General features: G+C 44.2%; 1 protein-coding gene across 1 annotated transcript in view; it reads right to left on the bottom strand.

Moving 5' to 3' along the window:
- The window catches only part of LOC112108405 (bone morphogenetic protein 8A-like), a 34,714-nt gene that overhangs the window by 6,343 nt on the left and 4,078 nt on the right, over positions 1–24,293 (bottom strand). The window contains exons 2-3 of the mRNA XM_024202521.2: positions 1,404–1,596; positions 674–822 (exon numbers count right to left, since the gene is read on the bottom strand). Of these exons, the coding sequence (XP_024058289.1) occupies positions 674–822; positions 1,404–1,596 (342 nt within the window). The remainder of the gene's footprint in view (positions 1–673; positions 823–1,403; positions 1,597–24,293) is intronic.

Here is a 24,293-nt window from a genome sequence, read left to right on the forward strand (position 1 = left end):
GCCTGATATGTGGCATCCGTACTGCTGCTAGCGTGGGCAGTTAGAAGAGAGAAAAATCCTGTGATGCAAATTGTTTCAGGCTGACTAAAAAAAACAAACCAACCAACCAACCAGGGGCCAGATCCTCAGCTAGCGTAAACTGGCATAGTTCCACTGAAGTCACCAGTTTACACCAGCTGTGGTTCTGGCCCTTGCTGTTTAGAACTAGTGTTGATTTATCCACCCACCCACCCTGGGCAGTTTCCAGACAGAGAGGACACATTTACTCAAGGTTTTGTGCACCACCACAAACCAAAATAGCCTGATCTTAGCAGCATGCTTAGTGAAAGGGAAATATTGTGGAGAGAGGGGACCAACAAGAGCAATTACGTTTTCCTAGCCTGAAGGACGAGCTCTGAAGTACACCTTTTGAGGTAGCACTTGGAATGGATTTTATCCATGGGTGAAATTAGGAAAGGTTAATCCAGCGAAACACACGTGAGTATCCCTTCAGGCAAGGATTACATTAAACCGTACACTAGGAAGTGCATTAACATCAATGCCTTAAAAAGGCATTGATGCGAGCTCTATATTGGATATTCTCCTTACACCCAGGTGCATCACACCAAGATCTAGCTAGATTTTTAAAAGCAGCAGGAATTTCAAATCCTTCCAGTGCCTGAGTTAGCCTTACCGTCATCGGTCTCCACATAAAGCCGCAGGCCCAGGTTGTGTTTACGGTTTACTAACCAGTGGTTGCTGGCAGCTGTGACATCAAAAACCAACCAGCCTTCAGCCCCGGCTTGGAGCTCCTGAAGATCTAACAGGAACAAGTCAGATTCCCTACAGAAACGGAAAAAATAGATGAGCAAAATCAACTGAACGTCGATAACATGACCTGCTTAGATTGTCTGCTCTTTGGGGCAGGGTCTGTCTTTTGGTTGTGTGTCTGTGCAGCGCCGAGGACACACAGGTTCTGAGCTGTGGCTACGACTTCTAGCTGCTCCTGCAGGTTTCAAAGTAGCAGCCGTGTTAGTCTGTATCCGCAAAAAGAACAGGAGTACTTGTGGCACCTTAGAGACTAACAAATTTATTTGAGCATAAGCTTTCGTGGGCTACAGCCCACTTCCTCGGATTCTCCCCAATGTCCAAGATTGGTCCATATGGGACAGGTATACCGCTACCTATTAAATTACTGCCACCTATTGAAATACATGGGAATGATTTCCCCACAGATGAAAAAACAGAATCAGAAATTCTCATGTCCCAGTTGTACTCCGGCTTGCACATAAACTGAACATTGTGAAGCGAAAAAGCAGCACTACAGTTTCGGCTCATAAGAACCCAGATTTGTGTCTAGCTCTATATAAGAAAAACCATTTTCTCTGTTTCCAGCTCAAAGGCACCGGTCGCTTTCACTGCACCTGTTGGAATACTCCTTCATGATCTCGTAGATGCTGATGTGAAGAGTTTTGTTGACATCACGAGTGAAACTTCGCAGCTTATAAATTCGGAACTCGGCAGCCGTTACAGATTCTCCAGTTGGAATCTGGGTCAGGTCAAATCGAAATTCCTTCCAGTAAGGCTTCTGGTAGAAGATGTCTCTGTCATGTTCAACTGGAAAATAAAGGATTGGGGAAAATGAGGATATGAATGATACCCCGACCATTTATCAATCTTACCAGCAGACCATTGTTACACCCCAATCTGATGAGAACTGGGTTTTAATAGGATCCTCTAGAATTCATTGACTTTGCATTCGGTGACAAAAATCTCCCTAATACCTTGCTTTTTTAGCACTCTCTATGAAATTGCTCATGAAGGATACCTGTTTTTAACTTATTCTTAAGGCTCCGTGTCTGTCATGGAGGTCGCAGAAGTCACGGATTCCGTGACGTCTGCAGCGGCCTGAGCAGCGGTCCCTGGGGTGGCCAGAGCAGTCGCTGCTCCAGCGGATCCCAGCAGCTGGTGCCCCTGGCCCCAGCCCCCCCGTGCGCCCCTCCTCCTGCAGCAGCAGCCACCCCAAGATTTAGTCACAGGTATTTTTAGTAAAAGTCATGGACAGGTCACGGGCTGTAAATTGGGGAGAATGATGCCAACTTCTTTAGGAAAGTGCTTTGAGATCTACAGATGAAAAGCACTAAGAAGATCTAGGGGTAAAAGTTTTATTTGGGGATTTTAAATTTAGCTAGGAGGAGGCAGTTTCGTCTATGTAGATCTTCATGGGCTTCCCATCTCTAGACCTGACACTTATCTCGCTCTCCTCCCCCCATTTCTTATTAAAGAAGTGCCCCCTGCCTGCCAGTATCGGCCTGAAAAACTGCTGCACGTCATAGAGAATCCTCAAATGGTTTTGACTTTTTGCCTACATCATGCTGGGTGCCCCATCCAGGCTACCCCATCCAGGGAGGCCCCCTGCACAACAGGTATTCTCAAGGAGCTGTTTCCACCCCTTTCTTCAAGGCCCTTTTCTTCTCTGCAGGTAAGGTTCCCAGACCCCTTACAATGGGTCCTCTTTGCAGCCTGCCGGAGGCAGAACCAGACCCACCAGTCAAGGCAGGATGGGCAGGGCCGTGCTCCTGAAGAACCTCCCAGTTTTTGTTCTACCTCCTTAGCCGTTGGCCAACTTTCCCAGACTTCCTGCTGCAGAGCAGCAGCTGAACGCTAACAAACCCCAGAGCAGTGTGGGATGTTTGTTACTCCTGATGTTCGGCTTCCTGGATCCTAAGCTTTCACTGAGCTGTTGTTTAGACTCTGGGGATCTACAGAAACCCCCTCTGCTGATCCTGAATGCTAACTGGCTCCCAGCCCAAAGGCCCAGAGAATCCGGCAGAAGACATACTGCTCCCAGCTGGCAGGCAAGGGCACTAACATGTGGCCATTGTAATATCAGAGGTAACCAAGCACCCTTCCTCTATAGCTGATATGCATGCTACAATTCTGTTGGCTGCAACAAGTCGGATAGGTGAGTGAAGCTGGACTTGTGTCAAGAATTCTCATTGATAGATGACGTGGCCCAGCTGTCCTTGCTCTGTGGCCACATGCTAGCTCAGGTATCACTGCTTGCATGCCTCCCCCATGGCACTACTGCCTTGGAGGCACTGCCCATCTAGGCGGCACCATCAGGGAAACTGAGGCAGGAGTGCAGGGGTAGCCCTTAAGCCATGGGGACATTGGGACTGGGCTCCTTCCTCCCCACTCACTTCAAATAGCACCAGTCTCCCTAACACAGCCCCCTTCTCCAAACACACCCTTTCCCCCCACCCCAGACCCATGCACATGCCGTTTCCCCTTGCCCTCCCAAATCTCCACTTTCTCCCCCTCAACCATAATATTTCTACTCATCCGTTTGTCCTCTTCAAACACAACTCCCCCCATCTCCCGGCTCTTTACTGAGGCCATGAGCAAAAGACTTTAAAAAAAAATGCATAGTTAAAAATCAATGTAATCTAATCCGGGACCACAAACTCAAAATGCATGAGTCCTAACTGTCTGCTTATTGGATGGCTTCACTATGGGGCAGAGTTAAGGTTGCTAGGGTACCTTAACATCGTCAGATTTCTGTTAATTTTAACCCGAACTCTAACTTCCTGGGTTTGTAATGCCTGTTTGTGGAATAACTGCAACATCCCTGTAATGTTATTTACCCTCATGCTACTGATATGTCTCCCAACCTTAACTCCATCTTAACACAGTATTTTGCCTGGTTACGGCTGAAAGATGTGCCTATTTAAAAAGGCCATGCGTTCTCATGGCAGGAATGGTTTCCTAAAAGGACTGTTACACTCTTAAGGTGACCAAAGGGCAAGTGTAAAAAAATCGGGATGAGGGTGAGGGGGTAATAGGTGGCTATATAAGAAAAAGCCCCCAAAATCGGGACTGTCCCTATAAAATCAGGACATCTGGTCACCCTATACACTCTTGAGAGTCTAAGCTGTATTTAAAAGGTCAAATATTGCAAAAGTGGAAACACACACACAATTTGTTTTAAAAGTTCTCTTCAGATTAAGAGATTATTTAAAAGAAATTCTTATTAATTAAAAATTATTAGATTTGGGGACCATTAAAAAGGGAGTCTTAAAGCTCTTTCAGCCATTCTCCCTCCGACAGAATTTGAGTCCACAAACTATTTGCAACACATCTGCACCATCTACTGGATACTACAGGAATGCAACTCCGAAATCCAGACTGAGGCTAGTACATGATCACCAGATGTATGGCTTGTAGCCAGTGAAATATGGATCACCTAAACCCCTGGGATTTAGGCATAAAAGCCAAATGGCCACATGGTCTCTCTCTCTCTTTGATTTGTTCACTTTCCTGTATAAATAAAACACCCTGGAAGAAAGAGGTTGAAGACACTAACTCTGGAACCTGCTGTATGCCCTGCTGCAAAACTAAAACAATTGAATTCTTGCTCTCCTCCTCTCTGGACATCAAGCAGCAAAGTGCAGAGCAGCCAACCCTGAACTTGCTCCAGCAAGTTACAAAGGCATCAACAGGACCCTAGTAAAACCACAGCAGATTATTCATCGATTAACGCATTCCACAGCCAGACAGGACCATTGTCATTATTCAGTCTGCCTTCCTGCCTAACACAAGCCACAGAACTTCCTCCAAATAATTCCAGTTTGAACTAGAGCATCCAATCTCAATTTCAAAATTGCCCATGATGGAGAATCCACCACGATCCTTGGTCAGTTGTTCCAATGGTTAATTACTCTCACTGTTAAACATGTCCACCTTATTTCCAGTCTGAATGTGTCTAGTGCCAACGTCCACGCATTGGATATTGTTATACATTTTTCTGCTATATTGAAGAGCCCATCATCAAAATATTTGTTCCCCCTGTAGGTGCTTATAGACTGATCAAGCCACCCCTGAACCATCTCTTTGTGAAGCTAAATAGATTGAGCTCTTTGTGTTTATCATTGTAAGGCAGGTTTTCTAATCCTTGAATCATTCTCGTGGGTCTTCTTTGGACCCTCTCCAATTTATCAACCCCCTTCTCGAACTGTGAACACCAGTAGAAACCCAGGAACCTCTAAAACAAGCAAGCGAGCAGTACCCTCCCTTCAAACCTGCCACAGGACAACCTGGAATCAATGAGGTTATTGGTGAGTTTTTGTTAACTTTAGTTAATTAATTGGATCGTTAAATTGTTAAATTAATAAGATTTGGGTCAGCCAGAGCCTGATCTCAGACTGAGGCGCTTGGTGCTACTGTAATAAAATAATAAGAATAATGATAATCAAACATTGACCCATCTCCTCCTGTGAGCCCTGATAAACCTGGCAAAGAGCAGAAAGAAGAAATCCTGTTTAAACAAATGATTTGATTTTTCACTAGAAGGTCTTGCATAGGACTGAGAACAACAGTCTCTTCCTTCTATTTTATGAAATGTGTGTGGGAACGTCTATATATTTTTGAACCCAAGTTCTTTTGGGAGCACATATGGGAAGCCACATGGGAGTTGTACGTGGCCTGTTTCCCAGCCAGTCAGCTGTACTTTCAGTTTAATACTCATGTGAGAAATTCTATCAACGCTCAGACACGGTGGGTGAGGGAATATCTTTTATTGGACCAACTTCTGTTCTACAGGTTACCTGCAGAAGAGTGCTCATCTCTCTCACCAACAGAAGTTGGTCCTGGAAAAGCTATTACCTCCCCTGCCTTGTCTCTCTAACATTCTGGGACCAACAAAGCTACACCACCACTGCATGCAACATCAAACTGATACATTTTCATTTGCTTTTATTATTGCCACACAACAATTTGGAAAAAATCAAAGAAAAAACCTGATCTGTTCGTCCTTTTCTCCCCCAGCTGTATAACTTGTTTAGGCCTGGTTGACATTTTCCCATTAAAACTGCTTTTAGACAGAAAATTATGTTTTTGGCACAAAGAACATTTTCACAGAAAGCATCTGCTTTCTGTGGAAATGCAGCATTTTGTTGAAAAACCAAAGACTTCCTGGTGTTTTGAGGAAAAGTCAAAAGTTTCCACACACACACAAATGTGATCAGCTCTAATCTTAGTGTATACGCTATCTGATATAAAGATTCTCTTTTAACGGTGGGTTAGAAATACCATTGTCTGTAATGAAGGGATAGAACTAATTGATTAAAAACCAAAAAAGTCCTATTTCTGAAATACAAGGAGCTTCTTACACAAACCCAGTGTTAAAATAGTGAGCAGTTCTTCTTGGAGTCAGCCAAAAAGGGGTATTAAAATGAATTCTTTATAAAAATCAAATAATAATAATACATTAAGCAAATTAGTATTAAAACCAAAAACTATTAAACCAATCTAGTTTGCAGATTTCATTTTAAAATCTAGCTGGCATCCCAATATATTATTAATTTAGAAACCATTCTCACCTACACATCCACGCAACCGTAAACAACTTAAAAACACATCTCTCCAAGTCACTTCTAATTAACGAAAGGTTTAAATGAAAAGTTCTAGAGCAATTAATATTTATTCAGTTTCAGTAATGAATAAATATGTTTAAGGGTTAGATGGTTTTGAAAATTTTACCCTAAGTGATCTAAGATCCTAAGTCCCATTTTCAAAAATGATTTAGGCACTTAGGATTCTAAAGTCTAGCAAAGTCAATATGCCTAAGAACATGCGGTCTTTACTTACTTAGCTGGTTTTGAAAATTTTATCCATAATCTTCATGCCAGGCACTTAAATGCATGGTATCTCATTTATACATTTGACATTGTTAGCAGGGAATATAAATATAACACAAGCAACTGACTATTGCCAAAATGTACAAGTGCTTATATATACAAATGCTAGAAGTCTAAATATTAAGATGGGTGGACTAGAGTGCCTGGCATCCTGGCAACTTGGTGGAATGAGGATAATCAATGGGTCATGGGAATACCAGGATACAGAATATATAGGAATGACAGAGTAGGTCGTGCGGGTGGGGAAGTGGCACTGTGTATGAAAGAAAGCATAGAGTCAAATAAAGTAAGTATCTTAAATGAATCAAGCTACCCTAGAATCTCTATGGATATTAATTCCACGCTTGACCAATGAGATTATAGCAGTAAGACTATACTAACCACCGCCAGACCAGGATGGTGACAGTGATTGTGAAATCCTCAGAGGGGTTAGAGAGGCTACAAAGGGAGAAAATGCAATAATAATGGGGAATTTCAACTATCTCGTCTCAAGAAAAGATGAGACATAAAATTTCTAGACACCATAAATGACTGTCCTGGAACCCACAAGGGGAGAGGAAATTCTTAATTTAGTCCGAAGTGGAGCACAGGATCTGGTCCAAGAGGTGAATATAGATGGACCACCAGGTAATAGCAACCGTAATGTAATTACATTTAACAACCTTGTAGGGGGGAAACGTGCTGAAGAAACCCACCACGGTAGCATTTAACTTCAAAAAGGGGAACTGCACAAAAACGAAGTTAGTTAGTTAAATGGAAATTAAAAGGAACAGTCATGAGGGTGAAATGCCTGCAAACTGCATGGAGACTATTTAAAAACACCATAATAGAGGCTCAAACTAAATGTATACCCCAATTTTAAAAAAAACAGTAAGAGGACCAAGGAAAGGGCACCATGGCTAACCAGCAGAGTAATGGAGGCAGTTACAGGCAAAAAGGCATCTTTTAAAAATTGGAAGTTAAATCCTAGTGAGAAAAATAGAAAGGAGCATAAACTCTGGCAAGTCAAGTGTAAAAGTATAACTGGGCAGGGTAGGCCAAGAAAGAATCACAAGACCAACTAGCTAAAGACACAAAAACTAATAGCAATGTTTTTAAAGTACATCAGAAGCAGGAAGCCTGCCAAACACCCACTGGGGCCACTCGACTACCGAGGTGCTAAAGGAGCACTCAAGGAAGACAAGGCCATTGCAGAGAACCTAATGCAGTGAAGACCAATGGAAAGATGACGTGGGGGAGATTCCCACAGCTGAATCAGTCTTTTTAGGTGACAAATCTCTATTGACACCTCAATCTGGGACAATTCCTCAGGAGGTTTTGGAATAAATTGATAAATTAAACAGCAATATGTTTACACAGATGATATTCACCCAAGAGTTCTGAAGGAACTCAAATACAAAATTGCAGAACTGTGGTATGTAACCTATCACTTAAATCAGCCTCTCCGTTAGATGACTGGAGGGTAGCTAATGTAGCACCGATTTGGGGGGGGGGGGGCGGGGGGGGGGAGAATAAAAAAATAAAAAATAATTTAAAAAAAAGGCTCCAGAAGCGATCCTGGTAATAACAAGCTGGTAAGCCTAACCTCAGTACCAGGCAAATTGGTTGAAATGATAGTAAATAACAGAATGATCAGACACAGAGATAAACACAGTATATTGGGGGAAGAGTCAAAATGGCTTTTGTAAAGGGAAATCATACCTCACCAATCTATTAGAATTCTCTGAGTGTATCAACAAGCATGTGGACCAGGATGATCCGGTGGAACTAGTGTACTTGGATTTTCAGAAAGCCTTTGACAAGATCCCTCACCTAAGGCTCTTAAGCAAAGTAAGGAGTCATGGGATAAGAGGGAAGGTCCTCTCATGGATGAGTAACTGGGTAAAAGATAGGAGGCAAAGTGTAGGAATAAATAGTCAGTTTTCACAATGGAAAGAAATAGCGGGGTCCCCCAAGGATCTATACTGGGACCTGTGCTGTTCATCATATTCGTAAATGATCTGGAAAAGTGGGTGAACAGTGAGGTGGCAAAACTTGCAGATTGACACCAAATTACTGAAAATAGTTAAGTCCAAAGCTGACTGTGAGGAGTTGCAAAGGGATTGCATGTAAGTGGGCAACAAAATAGCAGATGAAATTCAATGTGTAATAAGGGCAAAGTAACGCACACTGGAAAAAAATAACCCTAAGTATACATACAAAATGATGGAGTCTAAATTTGCTGATACCAGTCAGGGAAGCGATTGTAGGGTCATCACGGCTAGGTCTCTGAAAACATCTGTTCAATGTACAACAGTCAAAAAAGCGAACAGAGTGTTAAAAACCATTAGAAAAGGGACAGATAACAAAACAGACGATATCACAATGCCACTATATAAATCCCTGGTACGCCCACACCTTGAATACCGCTGTTGCCCCCTCTCAAAAAAGATCTATTACAATTGGAAAAGGTACAGCGAAGGGTATGAAACAGCTTCTAAATGAGGAGAGATTAAAAAGACTGGGACTGTTCAGCTTAGATAAGAAACGACTAAGGGGGGGATATGAAAGAGGTCTATGAAATCCTGAATGGTGTGGAGAAAGTGAATAAGGAAGTGTTATTTACCCCTTTGTGTAAGAACTAGGGGTCGCCCAATGAAATTAATAGGCAGCAGGTTTAAAACAAACAGAAGGGAATACTTCTTCATACAACGCACAGTCAACCTGTGGAACTCACTGCCAGGGGATGTTGTGAAGGTCAAAAGTATAACTGGATTCCAAAAAAGAATTAGGTAAGTTCCTGGAGGAACAGTCATTGGTGACTGTTAGCCACAAAAGTCAGGGACACAACCCCATGCTCTGGGTGTCCCTAAATCTTCAACTGCCAGAAGCTGGGAATGGATGACAGGGGAAGGATCACTAAATACTTGCCCTGTTCTGTTCATTCCCGCTGAAGCATCTGGCAACGACCACTGTCAGAAGACAGGATACTGGGCTAGATGGACCATTGGTCTGACCCAGTATGGCCCTTCTTACGTTCTTAATATAAAACAGTGGGAAAATCTGCGAAGAGAATGTCCAAAGAATGTTTATATAAGGGGCGTGAACAGCAAAATGCACTTCTCCAAAACGAAGATTTTAATTATCCATCCATGTGTCTTTAAAAAATGTTCCCTCCAGCTCCTGGGCTCACCACAAGCTACATTTTATAAAAAGCATCAGGCAAGACCAGCCTGGGGCGGATGCGGAGAGCACTTCCTGTTCTCGTGGTGTGGGCCTGGCACCGAGGGATGGACAGCTGTGCTGTGGAAGGATGTTACAGAATACATTGGGTGAGGAGAAACCTGCATTTTGATCTCGCCATAGAAAAAAAACAAAACAAAACAAAAATCACCACCATGCGAACATCTGCACACTTGCTCCAAAGCCACCGGATTAATTTTAATTTTTTTAAACCCATCCATACCCATGACAAGTAGAGTCACGACTTGTCAAGGAGGAGTTCTGCATACAACGTGCACTGGGGTCTCATAAACCTGTTCTTAAACTTAATCTACTCCCCCACCCCAATTAACAGGGAATGTTCTACTAGGACTGAAGGCTCCATTTAGAACAGCAGAGGGAGCATCATAACAAAACGAATGAAGGCCTTTGATTTTGGTCCAGATGGCTTGCAGGGATCCATTTCTTTCCACTGACCAAGCATCCATGCTGAAAACATGGCCTTGAAAGCACTCTCGCTGGCCCTGCCAAAGTGTATTAAGGTCTGGTAGGTCTTTATTATGATGTACTATTATATAATGCATCAATGTTCAGCTGTAGCAGTTCTCGGGCTTCCAGCTGCTCAAATTGTGTTGGGATTAAAGTTAGGGAAGGAAGACGCAAGCTGATACTCAGAATGATATGACTATAGTGTCCAATATTTAATGACCAGGCAAGTCATATAGATAAACGGTGCATACCTTTGAAAAACTGAAGTTCTCAGTTTTCCATTGGAATAAAGTATTTGTATCTATCCTTGACAATTCACAAGATACTGGACTTTAAATAGGTCACTGACTCCTCCGCTTAGCGATGCTTTTTTGGCAGAGAACAAGGATGGAGTATTGCAAGTCCTGGATCTCAAACAATGTCGTTTTCATGCCCTGAGTTATACCAAAATTTCTCCTAGGTGAGGACTTGATATATACCATTGCTCTGAAGAAATCTATACATAGGAAATCTGCCATGTGCTAGGTGGAGACAAGAGCTAGAATACACAAAATGAGACAGAAACTGACATGTATACATACACAGAGTACATAGCAATCAATGAGAGATCTGATCATCTGATTGAATTTCTATTGAGAAAGTTACATTGGACAGCAGCAAGATTTCTATCTTTCCTCCTTTCAGCTGTGGTTATTTATGGACGCAGTGCTATGGAATACTGTTACTTTCCTAGTTCTCCAATACAGAAACGACAGACAAGAGATACAGGAACAGCATCAGCAACTTGCTAATAAAATCCATACTAACGACTTAGAAAACTATAAACAACTGCAATTAGAGGTTTTCCCAGAATACTTGAAATTTGTCATCTATCTGATGTATAAACATGCATTCGGGGAAGGGCAATAGGAATTCTTGTGGCAAAAATCAAGGAGGTCTGGGCGGGAACATCACAAGGAGATGCTGAATGTGAAAATTCTTCTGGGTGTTTTTCAGTGCTGTAATTATTCCAAAGTTGGTTTCGTTTAGTGCATTTCAGTGGATCGGGTGAGTTCTAAAGCAGAAGGCTTAGGGGGGCTGACCCTAGGAATGCTCAGCATCATTGGAGAAGTAATCTCAGTTGCAGTTGATGTCTTATCGTTTGTATATAGTGTGGCACAAAGCTGTGGAAACTGTCTTCAATGGGACCAGACTTAGAATCATAGAATATGAGGGTTGGAAGGGACCTCAGGAGGTCATCTAGTCCAACCCCCTGCTCAAAGCAGGACCAATCCCCAGACAGATTTTTTGCCCCATCCCTAAATGGCCCCCTTAAGGATTGAACTCACAACCCTGGGTTTAGCAGGCCAATGCTCAAACCACTGAGCTATCCCTCCCCCCATAGTCCCTGCCTTAGTTCATGCAGAAGAAGAGCTCTGTATAAGCTCGAAAGCTTGTCTCTCTCACCAACAGAAGTTGGTCCAATAAAAGATATTCCCTCCCTCCCCCACCTTGTCCCTCTTAGTTCCTGCAGGGCATAAGCAATAGAAAGACATTATGAAGTGTGGTCTAGGGAGTCATGGGGCACGTCCTGACCTGGAAACATCATCTATGCACAGCCAGCTGCAGAGGTTATTCCTACTTTAGTAGATTGCATTTGGGGCTGGTGTGGAGACCTACGCTGACCACGAAAAGCAGAGATCACACCACACTTTTCAGAATGTGTCTTGTGTCAGAGGCTCAACTCTCTTGCTGATTTCTATCTGCGTGTGTGAGAGCGTTTGTGGCTGTGTGGGTGGGAGCTCAGAGATTTTCAAATCCCCTGGGAACTGGCGATCCAAAGCTTTTAGGCTGCATTAAAAAAAACAAACCTCAGTCCGAATCAGTCAGTGCGCATGTAAATGTGTGTGTAAGCACGATGGGATTATTAATTTTAAAGCACTGTGGGCAGACAAGGACTGATGCAGTGATGTGTCTGCTAGGGTGAATCGGGAATAGGGTCGTTTTTGTTAAATGGATGTCAAGCGACATTTTCCTGAATATTTAAAGCTCCGTGGTTCAAAATTCTGCTTGGCTCCTTCCATCACTGGCTCCATCGTTACATATTCACCAAAATTTAATCCATCTGTCCAACTGCCACTCATCACCCTGAGTGAAATAGGACAGAACAGCTGCGTTTGTACAGCACCTAGCACATGGGAGCCCTAGTCAAGGACCCCCAAAATGCTACAATGACACACACAAATAATAATGACGTGTTCCAGTCTTCCCTCTTCTTAGGAGATTTTTAAACCTCGTCACCTCTTTTCCTCTCCTTGTTCTGTCTCTAATCCCCCCGACTGAAATCTAATGAAGGGGTTCCAATAAAAGAAGGACAGCCAACCTCCCCTGTGTTGCTTTCACCGGGCGTCCTCCTGCCCAAGAACAGGCCCTCACTGAGCATGTGCTCACTCACAGACAGGCGCAATTAACACAGATGGTCTCTAGGTACCTTTTATGTTTATTTGCTGTAAAACTTAAAATAATGCTCCAAAAGACCATGATTGGTTCCTCCCGGGGGGAATCTGCGTGTGTAATGAGTATACTTTGCAAGCTGCTTTCATGCCGTGCGTGGAAAACTAAACAACTTGCTAATCACCCACATGTGTTGGGTGCATGTTTGCTGCATATAGGAGTATGGGAATCCCTATAAGCATAATCAACTAATTATAGCAGTTCTGAAAGCCACTGATTCACTTAAGAGATCTCCTTATAGCTTATGATAAAAATCTCAGGCTTTGACATTTATTTATTTGGTGTAGGCAATTCACTCAAGCCAAGCCACAGCATTCTTATCAACAATCTTCAAGGCACGAAGACCTCCAGGAAGTTGAGTCATTTTGCAGTCCTCAACAATATGCGCCATGGTTTGCAGCTGTCCACATTGACAAAGGGGACTGTCTCTAAAACGCCACCGAAATTCCACTGCAGCACAAATTCCATGTCCGGTACGAAACCAATTCAGAAGGCTCCATTGCCTTCGCGGTCAATCAAACCCGGGTTGATGTTGAGTGGGGTCCAAGCCAAGATTTGTCACTTTCTCTGTGGACTATGAAGCTCACCAAATGTCCTCTTCTGTAAATCCCTCACCTGGTAAACTTATCCACAACAGGCGATGTGAGGGCAGACAAGGGCAGCTTTGACATTAATGGAGGAATCTCCTATCCAGACAGTGGAAAGGGTTGCTGTTCTTAGCATGTACCTCATGGGTTAGTCAAGTCTTCTCAGGGTCATAGCGTTCATCCTTTTGAAAGGATTTGAGGTATTTGAGACATGTGTCGGCTCATATTTTATAGGGGTTGAACCAAACAAAGATTTTGAAATCATCAGGTATAGAAAGAAAAACAATGAGGATGTAGGACCAATCTTAGAGAAGGAATACGAGTTAGAGGATTCCTAATGGCAGATATATTTAACCCTTTTCTTCAATCTCTGGTAGAAGAAAAAGACAACAGCAATGAGATAAGTTTGGAAGTTGATATAGAAGATACTTTAATAAACGGAACCTGTCTCCGTGAGCTGTGCCTGATGATTTTCTTCTAAGTACTCTGAAAGAAGTAGTGGGAGAAAATACAGCTAGTCAGAATTTCCAGTCAATAACTAAGGACAAGGGACGTGTCAGAGGGCTGGAGAACATAGACCTAGTCATCAAAAGGAGGCCAAAAGTTAATCTTGGAAACTATGGACCCTAGTAGGGCACATGCTATAGTAATTGATCTGTGCACTGAAATGAAAACTTGGTGAACAGCAACATGGGTTTATGAGACAGATCAGGCAAATATTGTTATGTTCTTCATTAAATTACAAATTGTGGGTGTCAGGGAACTGGACACAAGGCAGTGGATCTAGATTTTTGTAAAGCCTTTTTGATAAGGTCACCCAAGAGAGTTGAAAAATTGACAAGTTATCAGTTTTAATTAAATCCTAGCGTAGCAAGGAACCTGGCAATGGGAAGAGAGACATTGACAGTGAGTTTACACGAACACGAACAGCCATTCCGGGCATGGTCTAGTCCAGAGGTTCTCAAACTGAGCTCCATTCAGGTAGTCCGCAGATAGTTCCCTCTAAGGTGCGCGCCTGGGCGGCCGCACACAAGAGAATGAAGGGCCTCCCATCTAATTAGTGGAACCGCGCAGGCGTGGCCCCATTAATTAGGGGCCTGGACCCTGGAGAAGACACACGTAAGGTGAGGTGGTGACCTTGGGGGGACTAGAGGGTAGGTGGGAGGGAGCAGTGGGGGGAATTTGGGACGTGCAGGGCTGCGGCGGCCAAAGAGGTGACTTTCCACAGCTCCAGGGCTGCGGCTGCCGGGGAGAGTCGGCTCTCATTCCCAGCCCCAGCTCGAGGGCTGCTGCAATGGGGGAGAGAGGGAGAGACCCCCTCCTCCTTCCCAGCCCGGGGGCTGCCATGGTGGGGGGAGAGAGGGACAGACACTCCCCCTCCCTTCCCTGCCCCAGCTCGGCGGCTGCCGCAGCAGGGGAGAGAGGGACAGACGCCCCCCCCCCTCCTTCCCAGCCCCAGCTTGGGAGCTGCCACAGTGGGGGAGAGGGGACCCCCCCCTTCCCAGCCCCAGCTTGGGGGCTGCCATGGTGGGGGGAGAGAGGGACAGACCCCCCCCCCCTCCCAGCCCCAGCTCGGGACCTGCCGCAGCAGGGGAAAGAGGGCACATCCATCGCATTAGAAAGCTAAGACTACTGATATTAAAATATGAGTTGTGTGCTTTTATTTGTAGAACAAAAAACGTTAATTATTATTACTTTTTTATATATATAGTGCTTTTATGCAAAGCGCTTTACAATAGTTAGCGAACGGTACAAACAACATTTGGAAAGATCGTCAAGTGGTCCACCGAGACCCTCAGCAATTTTCAAGTGGTCTGTGAAAAAAAAAAGTTTGAGAACCACTGGTCGAGTCAGTAGAGTAAGAGTCCGAGAGTCAAGACTCCTGGGTTCAGTTTAGAGTCCGCTACAGAATCTCTCCTTGAGACCTTGCCAAGTCATTTAACCTCTTTCCCAGTTGACTCATCTGGAAATTGTGTATAATACCTCCCCTCCCCCTCCCGGGAGTGTTCCAAGCCTTTAAATAAGGTTTGTAAAAATACACCGAGATCCTTGAATGGGAGATCTTTAAATGACAAGTCCAAATATTTACAATTATTGATTGGGTGGGAATGGCTAGCTTAGCTAAGCATCAGGCTGAAAATCCAGTGTCCCAGAAACCATGGTTTTGCTTTGACCAGACTAACACGGCTGCATTTCTTTTTGGAGGTAAAGTGCAAAAATAGCTGGGTTGTTTTGAGGTTTCTTTATTGCATGGCTGGATAAACATTTCAAGTCAGACGTCCCGTTTGTTCAGTGTGGACATTAACAATCCTGTGCCCAGCTTCATAACACAAGGGGGGGAGGGGTTTACCCTCATGTCCTTGGTCAAAAATGTCCTCTCCCTTTACTGTGCTGCATTATGCTATACATTGGTTGATACTTCCCTGTAACGCAGAGACAGCTCAAAAATAGGGCCCAATCCTGCAGCCACCTACTACTGGGTGTAGTGTTTACTACCCAGAGTGGTACCATTGAGGTCAATGCTCATGTTTGTAGCACTACATCTGGTAACAGAGGGGCTGTAGGAGTTGGCTAATAGTCTTTGGGGATGACAGGTCCCTACACATGGAAAATAGAATATTGTTAAGTATAGGGAGAGATATCACTTGTGAAATCAGACAGCGGCTTGCTTTATACGTGCCCTTAGTAAAACCACATCTAGGGTTCTCTTTCCGGTCCTAGACGCCTCCCTAGAGAAGGGGCCCGAATCAGAGTTCAAGTCACTCACAAATATTAATAAGGACTTATCTTAAGAGTCTAGTTAGTCCTTTACTCTAAGTAATTTGGCCATTTGCTTTTACGCACCTCGTGAGCAAACTGCTTGAGAAACACGAATGACCCCCAGCAGAAAGAGCTCTGGTGGTTGTTCTGGGCCACACCTTAACTGAGTAAGAAAGAAGAAGGAAATAAAAGAAGACATGCTATTTCTCACGGCTAGTGACACTGTTCAAACATCCCGGCAGCACTTAGACTCAGGGTACGTCTACACTGCAGGCAGGGGGGGATGATTCAGCTCATGTAGACATGCCTGCACTAGTTTTCACGTAGCTGGCTCAGGTGCTGGAGGAGGGACGCCACGGCGGTAGGGGCCAGCTGGCTGAGTCACACCAGGGGTTCTGGGCAGGCTTGGACAGAGGTTGAGAGACCAAACAACATGTGACAGGCGAGAGTCACACTGCTTAATGCACCACTTGGAGGCGTTCGGGTAGCGTGGTGGCAAACGTGGTATAAGAACCTATATACGCAATAGGCCAGAGGTGTATTGGGACTCTCTCTCTCTCTCTTCTCGTGCTGGACTGAACCCTTTACCAAGCGATCCCAGCCAAGCACCGGGCCAGCACCACTTTCGTACCATCTCAGCACCTCTGAGTAAAGGCTAAGCTTGGGCGCCGAGGCGTTTAGTCTCTGGCAGGCCTGTTTTACAGCAAGTAGAGCAGCAGCTTCCCTTGGGATCAAAATCCTTCTGCTCCTTTGGATCCCCTCCTCCCCCCAGCCACCCCCACTTTTATTTTTCAGGCTCACTCTGATTTTTAAAAGTTAATAGGTAAAAGAGGAAAAAATAAATAAATAAAAAAGACCACCAGACTTGCTTAATTGAGCTTTCAAAGGTGTCTTTCATTTGTCACGCGCTCAGTTATTTTAATTCGGGGAAGGGCAGACAGAGAGAGAGAGAGAGAGACCCTGGGGGAACAAAGTGAAGTTCAGTGTGAGAAAGCCGGGCTGCCGTTTTTCTCAAGCAGCTGCAGGCCCGAGGAAAGGTTGAAATTGCCCCTCTGGTCTTGTATCTAAAAAAACCACTTTCTGAAGGAGCCTCTCCCCAGAGTGAAGCAAAGCTCCAGATGTGCTATGGGGCTCTCCTTGCTTCTCTAACCTCAGCACCTTACAGAGGGTAGAGCTGGGATCCTGCAATCTCTACTGGTTCTTCCAGGCCGCCTTCATAGCATTCTCGCAGAATTCCAGTCTCTTTCTTTTCAGTCCTTTCAACCCTCTTCCCAGCCAGAAATCTCTGCAGTGCTGAAGAGCAAGTCTTCAAGTCTCGACTGTTTGCAAGGTATTTTTAGGCACTTTTTTTTAATTGTAAAACTTTTTGTGTGCGGGCCATTTCTATAAACTACACATCAGTTGTAATTACTAGTCCCGGCTGCCTCCGAATGGCCATTTCAGACCCTAAATTAGAAGGAGATGCCAGCATATTCAACCACATCAAGTCTTCGGAGTCTTAAAATATATTTAAATGAGATGCAAGAAGGATGCTACCCTTCAGCTGAAACCAGGAAAAAATAAACTACAGAAGCTTTCCAAAGGGGAAAAAGGGATTTAGAAGTACTCCCAAACACGGCAAAATGTGGCAGATAAGCAGCTGTGCTTGGCTTCTCATTTCCTAAACAATTCCTGGCTCCTTCTGTGGCAAACTTCGGAGCAAAAGGCCACGGGTCACTCCAATGCGGCCACCTATTCATTCACAATTGGTTCCGAAATTCTGTTGCACTGGATTATAACGCCGTTTTGCTTGGGTCCCTTCATTTCCAAGACACGTATGTTACTGCAATTCCCAAACAAAAACTTTGTGAAGTTTGAAAGTATGTTTCAGTGGAGTCTGGCTATTATTTCCATTACCCCCTCTGCAAAAAATTATACTTTCTGGACAAAAATGCTGCACATTTAAAGGAAGCATGCATACACACACACACATCCTTCATCCAGTTTTGTGAGAAAGCTTTGCCACAAAACAAAACAATTACCCCAGTCCGTGTCTTGATCTATTGAGCCACTGTAGATGAAATTCATCCGAGGAACTAGGGAGGGAGCATAAGCCATTAGAGAACAAAGGGAACAGCAGGAGTGGGAAAACAGCAGCCTTTAATATTGAAGGTAATTTGTCTTCGCTAATAATTGGCCTCGAAGTAAAAACTAGCTGTGCTGATGAAATACCCCATAGACGGCAATACTGTGCGCTCAGACCTTGCGCTTGGCTTTTGCGGTCAGCTGCTAAAGAGGGAGCTGTGCTGGGAAGCCGTCGAGAACTCTGCCCTCAGTAAGTGACCAGGCTGAATGGAAATTCTTTCTGCTCACTTCTAGCGGCTGTCAGCTAAAGATCCCACATCAGTTTTTCTGGGGAATACAGCCAGCATCCCATCTCCCAGCAAGAGGACGCGAGAGATGCGCTGCATTGTTTTCTAGAATCCGGAAGCACTCCGGGTTACCTTTCATTCCGAAAAGCACGCTCTTAAAACCAAGTGCAGCGACGTCACTATGGAACACTACTTGCAATCCCTTTGGTTAATGAGAGGTAATAATTAAGTCTCCCTAAGATTTCCCGTCTCTCTGATATTAACTTTCCCTACATTAAGTGGCCACCTCTGAAAAGCATTTCCAGCCACACTCCAGGCCCGCCCAGCTGTTTCAGCTGCACTACAGCTGACTTGCTAAAACGGATGGAAGGAAAACTGCTCCACCCGGATTCGTAAGCGGAGGCCAACAGCTAAAGTGCTGGGAGTCCTGGTGAGCTGGCTGGCCCTATATCAAATGGCCACCTGTTATAATGGCTGGGAAAAAAAAAAAACCTGGTGGTTATTTTATTAAGTGCTTTCCGTGTGGTACTTGGTCTGTTAAACCTGCATCGTTAGTGTGCCAAACAACTGCATGTAATTACAAAGATGGAAATGAGAGAAGAACATAGTGCAAAAATTGGAAAAGTGGAGCATTTTCTTGGTTGTATTGTGCAGCCTTGTAAAGGGATGTTGCCAATTGGAAAAAAAATAAAAATTCAGACCCCTCACTTAAAAAAACCAAACACGTAACTCAATATCCTTGCACCTGGCATCTGAGAAACTGACAAAACGCATGTTTTGTTTGCTCCATGGATCTGACAGCACTTTGCACACGGGCAGGTGTGTATTGTCAGGCGAGTCTCTGGCCCTCACATTTAATTTGTGCAAGGTTTGCATGTAGCAGCAGGGGAGAGGAACACATTTTAGAACTAGGACAATGTTATAGACGCACAAAAAAACGACTTTGAACCTGACTTGACTGTATCCCTTAGATGCCTTTCTGCAGGTGAGTTTACTGGGTAAACATGGAGGGTTCTGCTATCTCCCTGTTGTGTTTATTAGGAGTGAAATAGCTACACGGCTCAGAGAAGACCTGTCTTCGTTCTCTGGCTCCTCGGGGGGAGGAGGCATTTTCAGGCAGATTCAGTCTAGAACTGGCAAGTAGAAAAACCCCTCTTTAAAACAGCCAGGGCTTCAGAAGTCTCAGAAAGGGGCTGCATTTGTATTGTCAGAAAGTCACGTCCAGGTCATTTTATAGAACATGCATCCAGGCCACCCTGTCTGGGTAATATGAATCCCAGTTTGTCCTAAAATGGCTCAATCCTTCCCCACGTAACACCCTCGTTTGTGGAGTGACTACCGCAGACTGGTTCTTACTGACCGGGCCTACCCACTGAGTGTGACAAAGAAAGAAAATATCCTTAGTAGGTACTGGGCTGCCCAGCTCAAATTCCTGGGTCATAAGTAAATCATTAAAATGGGTGGCTCCTCATCTGTATTTCCCAAAATAACCGGAGTGGATAGTAACTCCCTGAAGGCTGCATCAGGTTCCTACAGCTTCTGTTGGCTTCTTCTCTCGCTAGCTCTGGGGTTGGGAGCATGAGGCAGCTTTTAGTTTCCTTTTGAAATGAAGGTGACTGGAATCTTAAATTAAAAGTTTGGAACATGCCGATGGGGCAATACGGCTCCCATACTTGGTCCTATCACAAACAGTTCCAAAGGTGAGCTTGCCCTGCAGGCAATGGGTGGAGAAGGTTTGTAGGGGAGGGACTCAAAAAAGGTAGGTCTGTTTTGATGTGTAAGGAGACGGGAGATAGTGTGCGTGTGTTACAGACAGTGGTATGCATTAGTGCTGCTAAGGTTCTCTGACAGTCTTTCATTATACACTTCATTCTTCTACTAGTACAACTCACACAAACATGAAAGTGCAGGGCTAGCATTTGTAATTTTTTTTTTTTAATTCTGATGGATATAAAGTACCTTCATTTTAAAATTACATTTTAAAATGTAATTTTGCAGTGCCCTAGTGAATCAGACGTTTCATTATTTTTGTTTGTTAGTGAAATGGTTGGGTTACAACTATCTAAACCACAGATAACCACACTTACGTCCGCATATCCAGCAACTCCCTCCCCCGCCCCGGACACATCATGAAATCGGTTATCTACAGCCAGGCACTAGGTACCCCAGAATTTGCTCCAAAGAAGTAGTCCGGGAAACACACCTAAATCCACCTTCACTAAACAAGGACACACCAGAGTCAATTGTGTCATAGAACGGGTCACCCAAATACCCCAGAAGAACCTGCTTCAGCACAGGGGGAAAAACCCCATCCACTGTACACTCCTAGTTGTCACCTGCCACCCCACACTAGAATCCATATGGGTACCATCAAACAGTTACAACCTATACTTGATGGGGTCCACATCCTGAAATAAATCTTTCACGAACCCACTCTTCTGGCCTTCAAACAACCCTCTCCCCCCGCCCCAAAATCTCACCCAGCTCCTCATCACTAGGACACAGCAATTCAAAGCAGCACCAGACCCTGCCAGAACAACAGATGTGAAACCTGCAGACATATCTCCCCTGCTAGGATGATCAATATCCCCCACCCCCAACACAACTTTCAGGAGCCATGGGTCCTACACACACCTAACATGACTAAGACTAAAATTTTGTCACGCATATTTTTTAGTAAACATCACGGACAGGTCACAGGCAATAAAGAAAAATTCACGGAAGCCTGTGACCTGTCCGTGACTTTTACAAAAAGTACGTGTGACAAACTGAGGAGCTGCAGAGTCTCCATACCACTGGAGGGGGCGGGGGGAGGGGAAGAATGCCCGGTTCGGAGCTGTGGGGTCCCCTGTCGTTGGATGCACTCTGGTGCATACAAAGGCCAAAAAACGAGCCCTTGTTCCTGAGAAGTATCTCCGAGCCAGGGATTCGAGCCATGCCTGGGATCTCTGAAGGCCAAGTCATCTCTGAATCGGGCCTGTCGACCATCGCTCTCTCTCCATTTGCACACCTCGTTAGAGAGCGTTCAGGGTGTAATGTGGGCCCAGGTCCTCAAAGGTATTTAAGCTCCTAATGCCCACTGATTTCAATGGAAGTTAGGACGCTAAATACATTTGACGACACTGAATACGTTTGAGGGCCATCTAGTCCAGCCCTCTGCACTGAGGCAGGACCAAATAAACCTAGACCTTCCCTGACAGGAGTGTGTCCAACCTGGTCTCAAAAACCTCCGATAGTGGGATTCCACAACCTCCCTTGGAAGTCTATTCCAGATCTTAACTACCCTTATACTGTAGTTAGAAAGGTTTTCCTGATATCTAACCTAGATCTCCCTAGCTGCGGATTAAGCCCATTAAGTCTTGTCCTACCTTCAGTGGACATGGAGAACCACCATTCTCTTTATAAAAAGAACAGGAGTACTTGTGGCACCTTAGAGACTAACAAATTTATTAGAGCATAAGCTTTCGTGGGTTACAACCCACTTCTTCTTGCGGATACAGACTAACACGGCTGCTACTCTGAAACCTCTCTTTATAAAAGCTCTTAACATGCTTGAAGACTGTTATCAGGTCCCCGCTCAGTCTTCTTTTCTCAAGAGTAAACATGCCCAAGTTGTTGGGTTTTAACCTTGCCTCATAGGTCAGGATTTCTAAATCTTTTATCATTTTTGTTGCTCTCCTCTGGCCACTCTCTGATTTGTCAAGTGTGGTACCCTTAACTGGATGCAGTACTCCAGCTCCTGAGGCCTCACCAGGACTGAGTAGAGCAGGATAATTACCTCCTGTGTCTTGCATACAACGCCTCTGTTATTACACACCAGAAAGATATTAGCCTTTTTCACAGCAGTATCACGTTCTTGGCTCAGATTCAATTTGTGATCCACTCTAAGCCCCAGATCCTTTTCAGCAGTACCACCACCTAGCCTGTTAGTTCCCATTTTGTAATTGTGCATTTGATTTTTTTCCCCTCAGTGAAGTACTTTGCACTTATCTTTATCGAATTCCATCTTATTGATTTCAGACCAATTCTCCAGTTTGTTAAGGATGTTTGGAATTCTAATCCTGTCCTCCAAAATGCTAGCAATCCCTCCCCGCTTGATATCAGCCACAGATTTCATAAGCACACTCTCCACTCTGCTATCCAAGTCATTAATGAAATTATTGACCAACGGCCCCAGGACTGACCCAGTGTTGTTGTCAAACTGAGAGGGTGTAACTACCCTTTGAGTACGGTCTTTCAACCAGTTTTGCACTCATCTTATAGTAATTTCCATCACATTTCCCTAGTTTTCTTATGAGAATGTCATGTGGGACTGCGCCCAAAGCCTTACTAAAAATCAAGATACATCACGTCTACCACTTCCACCCCATCCACTAGGCCAGTAGGAAATTAGGTTGGTTTGGCATGATTAGTTCTTGACAAATCCATGCAGGATATTACTTGTAACCCTATTATCCTCTAAGTGCTTAAAAATTGATTGTTTAGTCATCTGTTCCAGTATCTCTCCGGGTATAGAAGTTAGACTGCCTGGTCTGTAATACCCTGGGTCTTCTTTGTCCCCCTTTTTAAAGATATGTAGGTACTATGTCTGCCCTTCTCCGGTCCTCTGGGACCTCAGCTGTACCTTTGAGAACTCATATAGAAGAATCACTAATAGTTCTGAGATTGTTTCAGCTAATTCCATATGTACCCTCAGATGGATTTTCCCAGGTTCTGCTACCTTGAATATATCTAGCCCATCTGAATATTTAACCTGTTCTTTCCCTATTTCAGCTTGTGTTCCTTCCCCCTTGTGGTTAATATTAATTGTGCTAAGAATCTGGTCACCCTTAACCCTTTTAGTGAAGGCTGAAGCAAAACTGGCATCAAACACCTCAGCTTTCTTGATATCATCAGTTATTCATTCTCCTTCCCTGCTAAGTAGAGGCCCTTCACTTGCCTTCATCTCTCTCTTGCTCCTAATTTACGTAGGGAACCTCTTCTCGTTGCCTATTATGTCCCTTGCTGGGTGTAACTCGTTTTGTGCCTTAGCCCTTTTTTGTCTCTATGCTGGTGGTATTTGTTTGTACTCAGCCTTAGCCATTTGTCCATGTTTCCATTTTTTGTAGGATTCCTTTTTGATTTTCAGGTCATTGAAGTGCTCCTGGTTAAGCCATATTGGCCTGTTATTATTCTTCCTATACTTCCTCTGCATCAGGGTAGTTTACTGTTGTGTCTTTAATAGCTTCTTTGCCAGCTCTCCTGAACTCTTTTATCCCTTAGATTTGCTTCCCATGGGACCTTCCCTACCAGTTCTCCGCGTTCGTGAAAGTTTCCTTTTTTGAAGTCCACTGTCCTTATTCTGCTGGTCTGACTCCTTCCTTTCCTTGGAATAAAGGAATCTACCATTTCATGATCACTTTCCCCCCCCAAACTGCCTTCAACCTTCAGATCTGCAAGCAATTCCTCCCTGTTAGTCAGACTCCAGTCTAAACTGGCTGTCCCACTGGCTACTTCCTCCACCTTCTCAAACAAAAAGTTGTCCCCAGGACATTCCACAAAACAGATTTATGTGGGCATAAACTTTCATGGGTAAAAAACCTCACTTCTTCAAATGCATTGTTTTTGTAGATACAGACTAACACGGCTACCCCCTGATACTTGACACAAACTTCTTGGGAATTTTGTGTTTTGCCGTATTAGTTTAACTACCCAGATGGCTGCTGGAAAAGTCACCCATTACTACAAGGTCTCGT

The sequence above is a fragment of the Terrapene carolina genome, unplaced genomic scaffold (genome assembly GCF_002925995.2).
Source record: "Terrapene carolina triunguis isolate 2854851 unplaced genomic scaffold, T_m_triunguis-2.0 Scaffold236, whole genome shotgun sequence".
NCBI lineage: Eukaryota > Metazoa > Chordata > Testudines > Emydidae > Terrapene > Terrapene triunguis.